This window comes from Tauraco erythrolophus, chromosome 7 (genome assembly GCF_009769465.1).
Source record: "Tauraco erythrolophus isolate bTauEry1 chromosome 7, bTauEry1.pri, whole genome shotgun sequence".
In the NCBI taxonomy this organism is placed as follows: Eukaryota; Metazoa; Chordata; class Aves; order Musophagiformes; family Musophagidae; genus Tauraco; species Tauraco erythrolophus.
In genome coordinates, this window is record NC_141471.1 from 5,422,084 (window position 1) to 5,435,553 (window position 13,470).

Genomic DNA, 13,470 nt, shown 5'->3' on the forward strand with positions numbered 1-13,470 from the left:
TCATCCCAGTCTTACTGGAAGAGCTGCAGTGTCCTTATGTGGCTGCAAAGATTGTTTTCTTTGGAAACAAAAGTGTATTTGAACGTGTTATATCCTCAGGTCAGTCCCCTGTCTTTCCACGCCTCTAACTAGCCTTGAAATTGTTGGTTTCCATCAGCTTTAACAGAGATCTCAGAGGGCTTGTTTTTCTTTTTTAAAAAAGTGCAATCTTCATATAAATTATGTGACAGCAAGTGACTGAAGAAGAGATCATGTCCAGCCTCCCTTGAAGGCTGGTGGTGGACTTCTGCAAGGAGTTTGCATCAAAAAGATGTTCGTGCTGCAACTCTGGATGCTGAAGGTACAGGGAGCATGGATCCAAAGGACCAGAGGAGGTACCCTGGGAAATCAGGCTTCAGTAACTGAGTGCTTGGGGAGTTTTTCGTTTAAGTTGTTTTCTTCCTTTCAGAGGTTGGTTTTATTTCAGAAAAAAAAACATTTAATCTGAAAAACATGAAAGAGGCAAGGGTTAGAATGGGTATGTTTTCCTCCTTAGGCAGTGTTTCCTAAAGCAGGTCGTGACCCTCTTACGCAGGAATTTCGCAGCTGCTATCCTAAGGGTTGGAACTGGATCTGAGAGCCTAGGGAGGTGAAAGCAGGGGGTATTAAACAGATCCTAATGCCCACTCGGGGTCTCTTTCCTCCCACCCCTCCAGCCCTTAATGAAATGATCTCCTGCTTTTCAGGAATAAAGCAGCAAGCATCTGGCCGTGCCAGGTTTTCATTGTTTTGCTAAGCTGTTATGCTGGAAGAGATTAACTAGGGAGAGAATTTTCTCCGAAAGCTGATCTTGAGGGAGGCAGAGGGAAGAGCCTCAGCACTGACCTTGACCAGAGTGTTTTGAGGTGGGGAGCAAGCATGAAGTGAGCACAGGAACGTTAACCCAGTGCTGCCCACCGTGCTGCAGCTGAGCAGCGCGTAGGACTGCGGTTGGCTCTGATCACAGCAGATCTGCATCTGCTGGGAGATTTGGTTTGTCTGAGTTGTGCTGCCCTATAGCACAAACTGCCTTTGTAGCATTGGTTTTCACATTGAAGGTGGTTCATAGCAGCCAGGGAAATCACTTCACTCCCCATCTTTCCTCATATATTTGTTACCTGCTCCTAAAATTTAAAAAAACCTTCCTTGCCAGACCTTTTCTTTCTCTCTCCATTGATGTCATCACCTCTATCTATGCTCGTTTTCACTTAGCAATGTGTTTAGCATCCTTGCTGCAGCTTTTCTCCTTTCCTTCTCTTGCCACCCTGGAATTTTGGAAACAAATTGTATGGCTGCAAAGCCTGAAGTGGCCGTGTTGCTATGTTTTCTGTACTCTTCAGAGCAGCATGGAAACCTGTCTTTGTTCGGTCCCAGAAGCACGGCATGCTGCCGCTGCTGCTACCAGAGAGCAGCTTGCTTGTGGCACATCGTGCTGCAGCTTGGCTTAATCCTCGCTTGATATGCTTTTGAGATTTCATTGTTTCTCCATAATTAAGTGCTACAGAGGAGCTGAAAGAAATGACGAATTAGTGGGAGAGGGGGGAGTGGGGAGAGCAGGTGGTGATCGAACTGAAGAGCTGCCAGAGAAGTAGGAGCAGCAGGGAATTAAATGGGAGGAGTCTCGAGTTCGGATGATTCCCTGCCATGTGCCCAGAAGGATTTAGTTTGAGATTTCATTACTGTTCAAATAATGCCGTACACCCATAACAGATCGGGTCCCTGTGGGCTGAGGCATTGTCCCAGCACTTAGTGAGAAGCAGTTTTGCCCTGAAGTCCTAGCGAGCATTGATCAGGGAGGCTTGAGGACTGGGAAGGAGCTGTAGCATGCATGGTCCTGCTTTTAATTAGCCTGCATCTATTGTTTCTGGTAGTAAGATCTTAAAAAAAAATAAAAACCAAAACAACAAACACACACAAAGCTGTTCTTTGTGCGGTCACTTCTGTAAAACCCTGGACTTTACTATCATGTTGTGAAAGATTTGGTCTACAGTAGTGGCGTCACGTCTGGATTGTGAGAAGCATCTCTGCCAGTCGCGCTTACACCAGCGGGGTTTCAGTGGTGCAGAAATGCCGGTACTTCATGTCGTGGGGGGCAGCAGGTGTATGCGGAAGCTATCTGAGATATCTGTGCTCAAAGACTCTTTCTGGATACTCTTGTGTCGATGAAATGATGAAAATACACACCACAAAATTGAGGAGTGAAAAGGGTTGTGTGACAAGATGATCCTCTGAGGTGCACAGTCATGTATTCGTACAGCATCTGGCTTGTGTTTTCAGCCTCCATCTGTTACTATGCACCAAGACATCCAAGAAAGAAATCATAATATTGATGCTTTGAATGTGTCAGCAGCAATGTTTCTTCTAGGCTTTAACTCTTTCCAAAGGAATGATACAGGCACAAGTGTTTGGTTTTTTTGTTCTGACTTCCAAGAGGCCATTGCTGTAGGGAGACCAGCAGTGCTGCGAAATGCAAACTCGCTTCTCCTGCCTTTTTGTCGCCACTTCTTGTGCTCTGCTGTCTTTATCTTGAGTCACTTTGTGTTTTCACTTTCTCCCACAAAGAAGCAGCAGAAACATTTGGAGAAGCAGGTGCTGAGTGGAGAGGGACAGGTCAGTGCGACCCAGGAATCCCAGTGCGTGGGAATATGTCTGTGCTGAGGTTGCTGCTTTCGTGTTGAGAGTCCTGCATCTTGTACCTGCTGGGCAAAGTGACTACAGGGATTGTATGTAGAGGTTTGATTTTTGGGATGTTTGTCCTGTGCTTATTACTGTGTATTTCAGCCCTGCTTCTGGCGGTCTAGCCAAGCTCAGCTGTCAAAACGTCCTCCTCTTGCTTCTTCTGAGTGCTTTTTTTAAAATGTCTGCCTAGACTTCTTCCATCATCTCCATCCTTTGCTCAGGATCCTGCTTATGGCACTCAAACTTTGTTTTCATAGTCCCCTTAAATATTCCTGCCTCTATTGCTGTCCTTTTCTTCCACCGAAGCTTCTGTTGGTAGCTTTGTTTTGCCCTGTGCTATGAATAGTCTCTGAAAAATAATATACGTGCAAGTAATAGATGGCCTCAGTCTTGAACTTCGTAAAAAGCCATTTGCTTCATGAAATAGTACAGCCTTAGCCACTTTCCTGTTTTGTGTTCTGCACATTGCTGCCTTCTGCTGTTAAAATGTAAACTCTTTAAGTGCTGTTGTCCAGGGTACACTTGCAATGCCATATAAAGTGAAGTGAAACTCCTCTGGTTCCACTGTAGCAGGTACTGGCTGAAGTCTAAAGGAGCAGAGTCCCACAGTTCAGGGCTTTGTAATTTATTTCAGTGTGACTTTGGATGGAACATTTTTTTCTGTATCTGTCAGGGCTGGATTTCAAGTTCTTTTTCCCCACCTGGCACTTTAGTCAAGTTTAACTGTGACTTGGTGCAACTCACTGCACAAAGACTATTAATGGTGGTTGTAGGGATCTTCAGGAGCCTTAGCCTGAAGATGAGATAGCAGAGTTTTGCCCTCAGTTTATCTGAACAGACTAGGAAAAAAAAAAGTTGGCAAAAATGTTGTGCTTGACCCATATTGCAGAATCTGGAAGCAGGTTTTAGAGCATTAAAAATAGGAGAATCTGATAAAATAGATGTTATATTCCGAAGTGCAGAATAGCTGTTCTCGTCTGCCTTATCAGCTGAAATGGGTTCAATAGTTGTGCCTGGAATATCGAACAAAATAGCTGTGGGTTTATTTTTAATACCTTTTTTTTTAGGTATTGGCAATAGGAAACTCTAGCTATTTTCCACCTATCCTACCCCCTTTTTTATTAACTTGAAGTTATTCCTTTCCAGTGAAATGTGTAAAGGTGGGGAACCAAGATGAAGGTAGAAAGTAAAGCAGCAAGGTGTCCTATTGAGGAGAAATGAATGTTGCAAGTATTTCCGGATGCCAACAAACATGGGCTTAACGTCAACTAGATTTCAAGTCTCGCTGTTGCAAACTTCTCTTGATATCAAAGAATATGATATCGCTGAGCAGTTTAAATCCAGAACTCTTATCCTTCTAGTGGTTTGAACAACTGTACATTAAAATGGGGTATTTTTTCCCTGTTGAAGTGTAAACGTTCTCTGGCTGTGGTTTTCAGCCCAGATACCGAGGCAGTGGGCTACTACAGTGTGCTACTACGTGAGAGCTGGAGCTGGACAGGCTTGAATGAAGCTACCTCGTGTCTTTGCATAAAATGAGGAGAGATGAGAACAGCAATTAGTCCATAAAAGTAATTGAAAAATCTAATTAGTACTGATAGCAAAGAGTGCGACTTCTGTTCACCCAAAGTGTCTAAACATCAGGTTAAAAGTCTGTGTGACCTCAGTGTCCTTTCCTTTGAAAGCTTGTGGGAAGAATCACTGCATTGTTATAAGTAAGCAGGAGTCTGAATTTTTGTTTTTTTTCTGTGAAGCTGTAATGATCCTCAAAGATTCACTTGCACTTCGATGTTGCAGCTGAGCTGGCTTGCTGAGTTGCACAGACATGGAGTGGGGAGTGCCTGTGGAGTTGCCTTCCCTGGGTTTTCACCTGGCTCTACTGTCTTTACCAACTGGCAGTCTAATTTTGTTGTCTGACCTCTGTTCGTTTCTGCTGAAGTCTGGTGAGATGTTGCTAACTATCTGTCCCTTTCACCTCCAGGGAGTGGAGCGACTGCGGTGGTGCAGGCAGCCTTCTGCGCTCCGAAGAAGGAGAAGGTGGCAATTAAACGGATCAATCTTGAGAAGTGTCAGACGAGCATGGATGAACTCCTGGTATGCAATCAAAGTTGTCTGGGGAGTTGTATTTCAGTTAGCACAATCTCTGTGTTTGCTGAGTGCCTTAAAGAATTTTTCTGAAGGTGGTGTGGGGGTGAGGGGACGTGACTGATTTCACTAGAGGTAGTTCGGAGTTCAGTTGTCCTGGTTGTGGGACACACTACTTAAAATGTTAAAAAGATCAACTGTTGGAGAACTTCAGAGTGCTTGTTTAGAGCTAAGCACTTTGTATAATCCCTTTGTTTTGAGCAGAGTTTATGTGCCTGCAGCTGAGCTTCACACTCGAACAAGAGCTCTGCTGGTTGAGGGGGATCCAGAGCTATGTGCTTCTAGAATCCTTACAATTTCAGGGAATGGTTTTGCTTTCTTTTTCTTTCCTGCTGTTCTTTGGGTTTTTTTTCCTTCACTTGTAAAGAGAAACTGAATGAATTAGCTCTTGTTCCTAATCTCTTTCTGGTACTGATGCCAGCTAAGGGATCACTCTGACATATTGCAGGCTGCCATATGGAAACCCCCACTAATTCTGAGTTCAGGACAGGAAGTAGAGTCCTTTGAATCTGTAGCTCTAATTTTCTTCTGCTGTGTCCCTCTCTTCTCAATGGAAAACAGCTTCTAGCAGGTAGCTGTGATAACTAAAATTTCCTTTTTGTTGTCTGGCTTGTGTGTTGATGGGCTTCGTCTTCACCTTTCCTGTGTGTGTAGCTGGTGCTCCTGTGGTGCGGCAGCTGTCACATCCACCTCACATGTGGAAGATGCCTGGGTTTAAGCCAGGCAGAAACAGGCATTCCTGCGAACATTGAGATGTCTCCACTAAAGGAGAGAAAAGCTCTTTCGGGTAAAACTTTCCATAGTAAATATTGACTGGCAGGAGTTGAGGAAAAGCAGAGGGATGAGACCTTATACCACCTTTCAGAGCAACTCTCTAGGATTTTTTTTAATCCTACCTGTCTGTCTTTCCACTTGCATCTTGACAACTTCTGTGGTGTTACCTCAGGCACTTGGTTTGGTGATTGCAATTAGAACACAGAGATTTCTGGAGTCCTGACTAGCTCTACACTTGTACAATCTTCAGCAAGTCACTTGATGGAAACTGGAACTGTGGTTCTAGTGACTAATGCTGTTTTTATCATCATAAATACCTGCAAATCTGCTCTTGTAAAGAGGAAAGGCTGCATTTGAGCTGTCACACTTCAGTGCGTCTGTGAAGGGTTGCATGTAGGGCAAACCTTAAAATGAGCTGCATTCAAATCCTCTTATGGCTCCTGCTAGTGTAGGAGTTGGAGACCTCTTCCCTTTTCCCAGTCCTCTTTTTGTCCTGATACCAACTCTTGGTTACTCTTTTCAAGTCTTTTCCGTGCCTTGTCCGTACTGCTGTCTCAGTTCTATTCCTAACTGTGGTGTCATGACGTAGTAACTGAGACTGTTAGTCCTTGAGCAGTTGCCAGTTCTAGCTGAAAGGGTTAGGTTCAGAAAGATGTGCTGTGGAGACGTGGTATGTAATTTTAGATAAATACTTCTAATTGCATATTTTAAATCTGACTGACCTGTTCCTCACAATGATTCTTCTTGTTATGGATAGGACTCCAATGAATTGCTGTTGTTAGCTCTCCTAAGCTTCCGATTTTGTGACTAGATCTAATGTGGGTCCTTCTGTAGACCTGAGTATGCAACTATAGATATTCCTGAATTTAGAATCATGGAGAGGTGGAGGGGGGAAGAAGATGGTTCTGAGCTTTGGCAGCTTCCTGGGGCAGTGATTGCCAAGGTAGACATGTTACGTGAAAAAGTGTTTTCCCTGGGTTTGTTCTGAATTTGTCAGTTTATTGGATATTGTTTCCCAGTGTGAGAGCTGAAAGGATGAAAGTTCCCGGTTTCCCTGTTCTGTGCTCTTACTTTCCCTATTTTATATTTTGTCCCTGTATTTGCATCTTTCCCAAAGTAGATATTCTCAAGCTTTTTGGTCTTGTAGTCTCCTTTCACGGCATTTTCCCTGGCTGGTTTAATTGCCTTTTTTTTGAGCCACTGCTTGTTATTGCAGGATTGGTTTGTGTGTTTTTTTTTTTTTTTTCTTCCAAAAACCAAAAGCACTGTAATCTGCAGGGACTTACATTTATAAGAAGTAAGTGCAAAGAGAGATGTGATGAGATCATACTGGGGTATGTTATGACCCCTCCTTGCTTTCTTCTCTCCCCCAATGCAGTTAAAAACATGAACTTGGGCTTTTATTGGATCCATTATCCTTCTGTTGCGCTGAAGATATCTGAGCACAATAGGCAGCTTACGGTCAACTTTGATGTACTGCCTGTGGTCAGGACAAGGCTATTGTGTTATAGCACTGCCCAGCCATCGGACAGTGGAACAGGAAAGGGAAAATTGTGCTTACATTTTTTTTAGTGTTTTTTTTTTCTACAGTGCTTCAGACCCGTAGACTTCTCCAGTGAAGCAAACTTGTTTATTCCCACAATCTGCCTTGCAAAAATGGTAGAACAGTGTCGTGTTGCTTAGGAGAGGGTAGGGAGCGTGACAGACAATTCTGCCTTCGATAAGGATGACTTGATTCTTCTACAACTTTTTCCATGTCCATGCTGCTTAGTGGCTGGCGCTTCTGTTTCTTGGGATGGAGAAGAGGAAGTTCAGTTTGGAGTAAGGTTAGGAAATGTACAGTAAGTGACTCCATCACTTGCTGAATGGATGAGTGGCCTTGAGCTTCCTTTAAGTGTTTATAGCAGGAGGTGCCCAGAGGCCAGGCAATATGAGACCACCTCCCAGCTTGTGGAGATGCCATGCTTAGGGTGATTAAGTAATGACTTGGCTCATTAAAGGTATTGATCTTGATCCTTGTATCTCAACATATGCCAGAGCTGTGCGGGTGGTCAGGGACAACCTGCATGCTTTGCAAACACTGTGTGATGTTCTAGGTTAATGTAATGGATTAACTTATTGCTCCTGCAAGGTATGGAAACGTGGGAAGGACCAACTTTGTTGCATTGTGAGCCAACCAAGCTGAGGGCGTTCAGCTCTTCAGCAGAAGTGCTAGTTGCCGTAAAGAACATAAACAGGCAGCAGTAATGCAGTGCAGAGATGTAGCTCTTTCTAGCCCAGTTTCTGAATTAGGTGATGATAGTCAGGAATTGATTTCAGTGCTAGATTTTTTTTATCTCTTTCTCTGTACGTTTTTGAATGCTCCTGAATGCTTCCTAAACTGCATGTGGGGTTCAGCTGGAAAGGAAGTACAACATAGTTTATAATGCTTCTTGCTTACTGATGGAATACTGGAATACTGCGTCCCCCTGGAATACTGTGTTCAGCTCTGGAGTCCTCAACACAAGAAGGACATGGAGCTGCGGGAGTGGGTCCAGAGGAGGGCCACGAAGATGATCTGAGGGCTGGAGCACCTCTGCTATGAAGACAGGCTGAGAGAGTTGGGGCTTTTCAGCCTGGAGAAGAGAAGGCTCCGGGGTGATCTTGTAGCAGCCTTCCAGTACTTAAAGGGGGCCTACAGGAAAGCTGGAGAGGGACTTTTTACAAGGGTGTGTAGTGATAGGACAAGGGGCAATGGCTTTAAACTGAAAGAGGGGAGATTTAGATTAGGTATAAGGAAGAAATTTTTCACTTACAGGGTGGTGAGGTACTCGAACAGGTTGCCCAGAGAAGTTGTAGACGTCCCATCCCTGAAGGTGTTCAAGGCCAGGTTAGATGAGGCTTTGGGCAGCCTGGTGTAGTGGAGGGTGTCCCTGGTCATGGCAGGGGGGGTTGGAACTAGATGATCTTTGAGGTCCCTTCCAACCCAAACCATTCTGTGATTCTGTGTGACAGAGTGGAGCATGAGGAGAGATGGTCAAATATAGTTTAGTCTACAATTCGTCTTGGACTTTCTGATTTGTTACTGAAGTTCCACTTCTTACCTGTTTTGCAACCCACAGTAGTTAACAAACTTATGCAGCATTTGGTGTGTGTTTGAAAACAGTCTGCTCATGTGGTGCATTTCACAGCTGGACACTGTTCACTGCTGCTGTTTTGCTCTTACCTCTCCTTTCCTGTGTGGGATGCTGGTTGTGTTGCTGATGTTTCTGATCCTTGAAACACAGTGGTATAACATCTGCCTCAAAATAACCATGCCTCAAGCTTTTTTCTTGTATAAGTGTTTACTCATTTTAAAGAATTATTGATCTAAAAGGCCTTAAATCTCTGTCCAGCAAACTGCTTCATTTTCATGCAATTAAAGCTGACTTAGCTTTCTTTTATCCAGATAAGGTTTTTCTTCTTTCTCCATGCTTTGAGTAGCAGATGATGTGGGTTGTCAGCTCAGCAGTTAGTAAGAATACTGAATGGCAAAGAGGGTGTGTAAGCTATGGGATATTTCACATTGGGCTTTCCCAGCTGAGGGAAACTGCTGCCTGTTTAGTTCTTAGGGTGATTCAACAGGAGACAAGTTCAGGAAGGAGCATGGGAGATGTGGCGTTGCTGCTCTTAGGAAGAGACTCCAAACTCTTCCTCGTCCAGAGACTGATAGAACTGGGCCTTAGGGGTCTACAAATAAGAGGAGTGAAAACGTACCACTCTTCCATTGCTATGGTCAGAGGGTGGTTAAGGAAGCAGAGGCAACAAGTTCAACTGCAATAAAAAGAAATGTCCTTTTGAATTTCATGGAATTAACCTGGGGAGCTTGCTGCCAGTAATACAGAGATCAAACATTGCGTGAGATTAAATAAATCAACCTATAGTTGAGAAGGTTAAATTAGATAGGATTTAAAAAAAGGATTATGAACTCCCCTGGTTTAAAGCATAAGCCAACTGTTAACTGCCCAGGCTTAGTCAGAAGTCCTCCCTCTGGGCAGATAATTGTGTAGCTGCTTGTTACAGAGTTTTACACCTTCTTTTGAAGACTTGGACAGGATATTGAACTGGCTTTGATCTGACAGAGTAGTTCCTACAAGTGGATTAACTAGACTGTAAGGTTGTTGGGAACAAAGCAGCAGGCTGCTGTACAAGTGGCACAGATGTTTCATCCATGCCTGTCATCTTACGGGAGCTGCCACTATAATTTCATTTCCAGTCCTGAGGACCTTTACACTTGCTCCAGGGGAAAAAGTCCCCAAGTGTCAATACCAGAGTGCCCAACGTGTAATACGTGGCTTCTGCGTGGTTATATGATGTGCTGTGTTGCATGTTTTCTTACATGATGGGGTTACAGCTTTACAGAAGACTTAAACCTAAGCTGTGTACAGCTTGGTTATATCATTTCTCAAAGCAGCAACAGAAATCTTTTAATTACTGTACTGGCTGAAGGTGTGGGTTTTTTTGGGTAAAGTTCAGTATGAACATCAAGATTAATGGTAAGTGAAGTCCTGAACGTAGAATGTCTTCCGTCACTTGGACTGGATGAGTATGAGATGGTGAATGTAAATAATTCTAGAGTTTGCAACTGACTGTGTGTATTAATTACGAATTTAAGGCATTCTCCAACTGTAGGCACTGGGTATTGATCTGAACAAGGGTCAGTCATATGTTAGCTGGCAAAGTGGATAAAGCTGGCTTGGCTTGTGTCTGTGAGATGAGTCAGTCACTTGCCCATTTGCATTGTGGCTGAAACCAATAAAAAATGGGCATGTGTGAATTGCTACAGAAGTTTTAAACGTCTGTTTCTGTCAGTACACTGTCACTAATACTGCCGACCTTGAAAAAGGGAACGACTGCTGAATGATGCTGAAGAACAGCCATTGCAATGGGGACTGCTGAGTGACTTGCCACGGAGTGGTTTGTTCCCATCACCTAAGATTAATTTACAGAGGAAAACTTTGTATCTCTTTCAGAATTGTTCCTTTTCCACTGTTGCTTGAGATAGGCTAATCTAACCTTCTTAATTCTGCCAGTCTGTCTCCTGTAGCCACATCTTGAGGTAAGGAGTTGAACTGGATAATCTGGACATGGAACTTGGATCAGAATGTCTGATTTTGAGCTTTGTGCTATTCCCCATCTCCTTCAAAAAATGCCTCTCAGATTGTGGTAGGGGAACATGTGGGGTTTTTTTATGCTGATGTATAAAAGGGGGAATAAGTTAGTAGTCTCAACTTTACAGCCTTTTAGTTAAACCATTAAATTTCACTGGGAGCAAAATTTGAACAGTTATGGCTGCCTGTAGGACCAGAGCAATAAATCCTGCTTTAAAAGGATGAGGAGGAGCTTTAATGCCTTACACCTTGACATTTCAGCTGGCGGTTAAGTTCTTTGCCAGCCGTAGTTGGAGCATTGGTGTATTCAAGGGGGAGATCACGTCTGACCTGCTTTGATTTTTCCCCCTGGGTGTGCTTTCCCTCCCCAGTTCTCGTATGGTTGTGATTGCCTTCAAATGGAGAAGCCATGCTGACAGCTTTCTGGATTCCTCTGAAGTCGCAGGTAGCCACATAAAAGCAGACTGCTGCTGTGTTGTAGCTCTTGAGTTCGTGTCAACATGTAGGAAGTAAAACTAAATAAAGCACGATTTTCATCCTTGTTTTTGAGAGCAAGTGTCTTTGAAACGTGCCTCAGGGACAGATAAACACAAAGAGCAGAAGGTGATGATGAAAATACCAGTAAGAAAATTCAGCTAGTAGCTTAAGTACGGCCTTACCTGCTTTGTATCTCTGTTCCTGTTAACTCAACTTCGGTTGTATGTCAGTGGGCAAATAAACACCCTTCTGAAACAGCAGATCTCCAGAATTATGTCTGACTTGCGGGAGACTAATCGCTTTCTTATGATTCTAAATTATACTTCACAGCAGTTTTATTAGTGTTTCAGAAGCCTTGAAATGCTTCTTTTATTGCCTGCAGAAGTACTGGAAACATTCATCAGAACCCTTAATGGAAGTCATGGAGGCCTTTATAGTTAATCCTCATCTATTTGCTTTCGGTGTTTGACAGTGCAGATATTTTTAATATCTAGCCCGGGGTGAGCATGTAACCATCTCCAAACCATCGCCTGTGTCTAGACATGTTTCTAGCGATATCTCATTCTCCGTAGCTGAGCAGGAGGCGGTGTAATTTATGGATCCTGAGATGGGGAATTGGCAGTAAGGCTGTGTTTCGTCACCGAAGCCATCTAGTCTGAGGTGTCTGTGTGCAAGCGACTGGATGGAAGAGCTGTCTACCATCCAGTGGCTCTGCGGAAGGTTTGAGGAGTCTATGAAATCACCCATGACCACTGGCAGAGCGGGAATAAAGCAACGTTTCCAGCTTAAAAGTTATATATAGCAGCCTAAATAAATTCTGATGTTTCCCACTGATGTTGTTACAGAGATGTAGAAAACACTGGGATTTTTATTGGGAGTCTCCATTACAGTTTCAGTGAAAGTGAGAGGAGCACAGTTGTAATATGGTTACTTCTTCTTTGTGTAATTTGGGGATAGCACTCTTGATAGGGAGGAGGTAGGGAGAGGACATCTTTGCCTACTATGACTGTTGTGTTTGAAGAGCCGTGAAATGTCCGAAAAACTTTGGAAACAGTATTAAAACTGTGCTTAGTACACGTGGAAGGGCCATTGCTGCATTTTATCCCCTCCTGCTCCCTCTTTCTGTAAGTGTGCTTTTGAGCACAGCTCCCCAGTGATCCTTGACTGGGATTCCTGCCTTAACTACAGCTCTTCAGCCCCTGCATTTGTGCTGATGTGGCTCAGACTGTTGTATGTACGACAGAATTGCTGGGTTTCAGTTATGTGAGGAAACGTTTTCCCCACGAAGCCCACTGTGATTTGCCACGATCAGTTAAAACAATTGTACACGCTGAGCCTCTGAGATGCTGGTACCCTCCGTACGGTGAAGAGGAACGATGCTTTGATGTAGGCAGTGTGAGATTAGCCTAGAGGACTATTTGAAAATGAGATGGGGGTCTGTGGGTGAGAGGGAGAAAGTCTGCCTCGCTGCTGCTCTTTCTTATGGGTAATAATGTAAAAACACTGGAAATTATGGGTTGTGATGCGATTAATTATTCAGAGCTGTGCTACACTGTGTGAGAAATGGTTTAATCTGCCTGTGTTGCACATCCACTGGCTGACAGAGGCGTTTAATTGCATAGATCAGGTTTGTCATTATTTGTTTTCCCTCTGTGCGCCAAAGCATGACAGTCTTGAGCTGGTTTTGGTTTGTTTTTTTTTTAACGGTATTTCCCAGCCTAGGGAACAGACTGTGGTAATGAACAATTGAAGAAATTCTCGGAAAATAATAAAATAGTAAATAAGTGTCACAGAATGCCTGCAAAATGCTGTAGTACAGAGCTGCTCAAATGGCAAAGATCTGATCCTGGCCTAGGCTCTTCAGTAAACTTGGTCCAGGCTTTGTCTCACTGACTCCGGAATTCTAGTGGGATACACTAATATATATAAAATACACAATGTTTGTGTATATTTCTTGTACTACTCTCTGGATCTCCCAGGGAGCTGGTCCAAAATATTTTGAGTGGTCTAGCTAAGAAAGGATAAAAACAGCTCCTCTAGATGGTTTCTGAGAATGCTGGATTTGGGGCGGCTCGGGCTGATGTGATGATTAACTTAGTCTTGCTTGCTTCTTTCCACCTATGTTTTCTCTGGTGCCACTTGTGTGTGTGGCTTTTTAATTGTCAGAGAGAGAAGTTAGGCACCTGGATTTGCTTGCATGTCTAAAAGAAAAAAAAAAAAGTAAAATGAATTTAAAGCCTTAGACTGA

The 13,470-nt window shown here is 43.5% G+C and overlaps 1 protein-coding gene across 1 annotated transcript in view; it reads left to right on the forward strand.

Annotated features, from left to right (window-relative positions):
• The window catches only part of LOC104375197 (oxidative stress responsive kinase 1), a 170,277-nt gene that overhangs the window by 15,924 nt on the left and 140,883 nt on the right, over window positions 1-13,470 (forward strand). Inside the window, exon 2 of the mRNA XM_086614368.1 lies at window positions 4,679-4,791. Within this exon, the coding sequence (XP_086470494.1) occupies window positions 4,679-4,791 (113 nt within the window). The remainder of the gene's footprint in view (window positions 1-4,678; window positions 4,792-13,470) is intronic.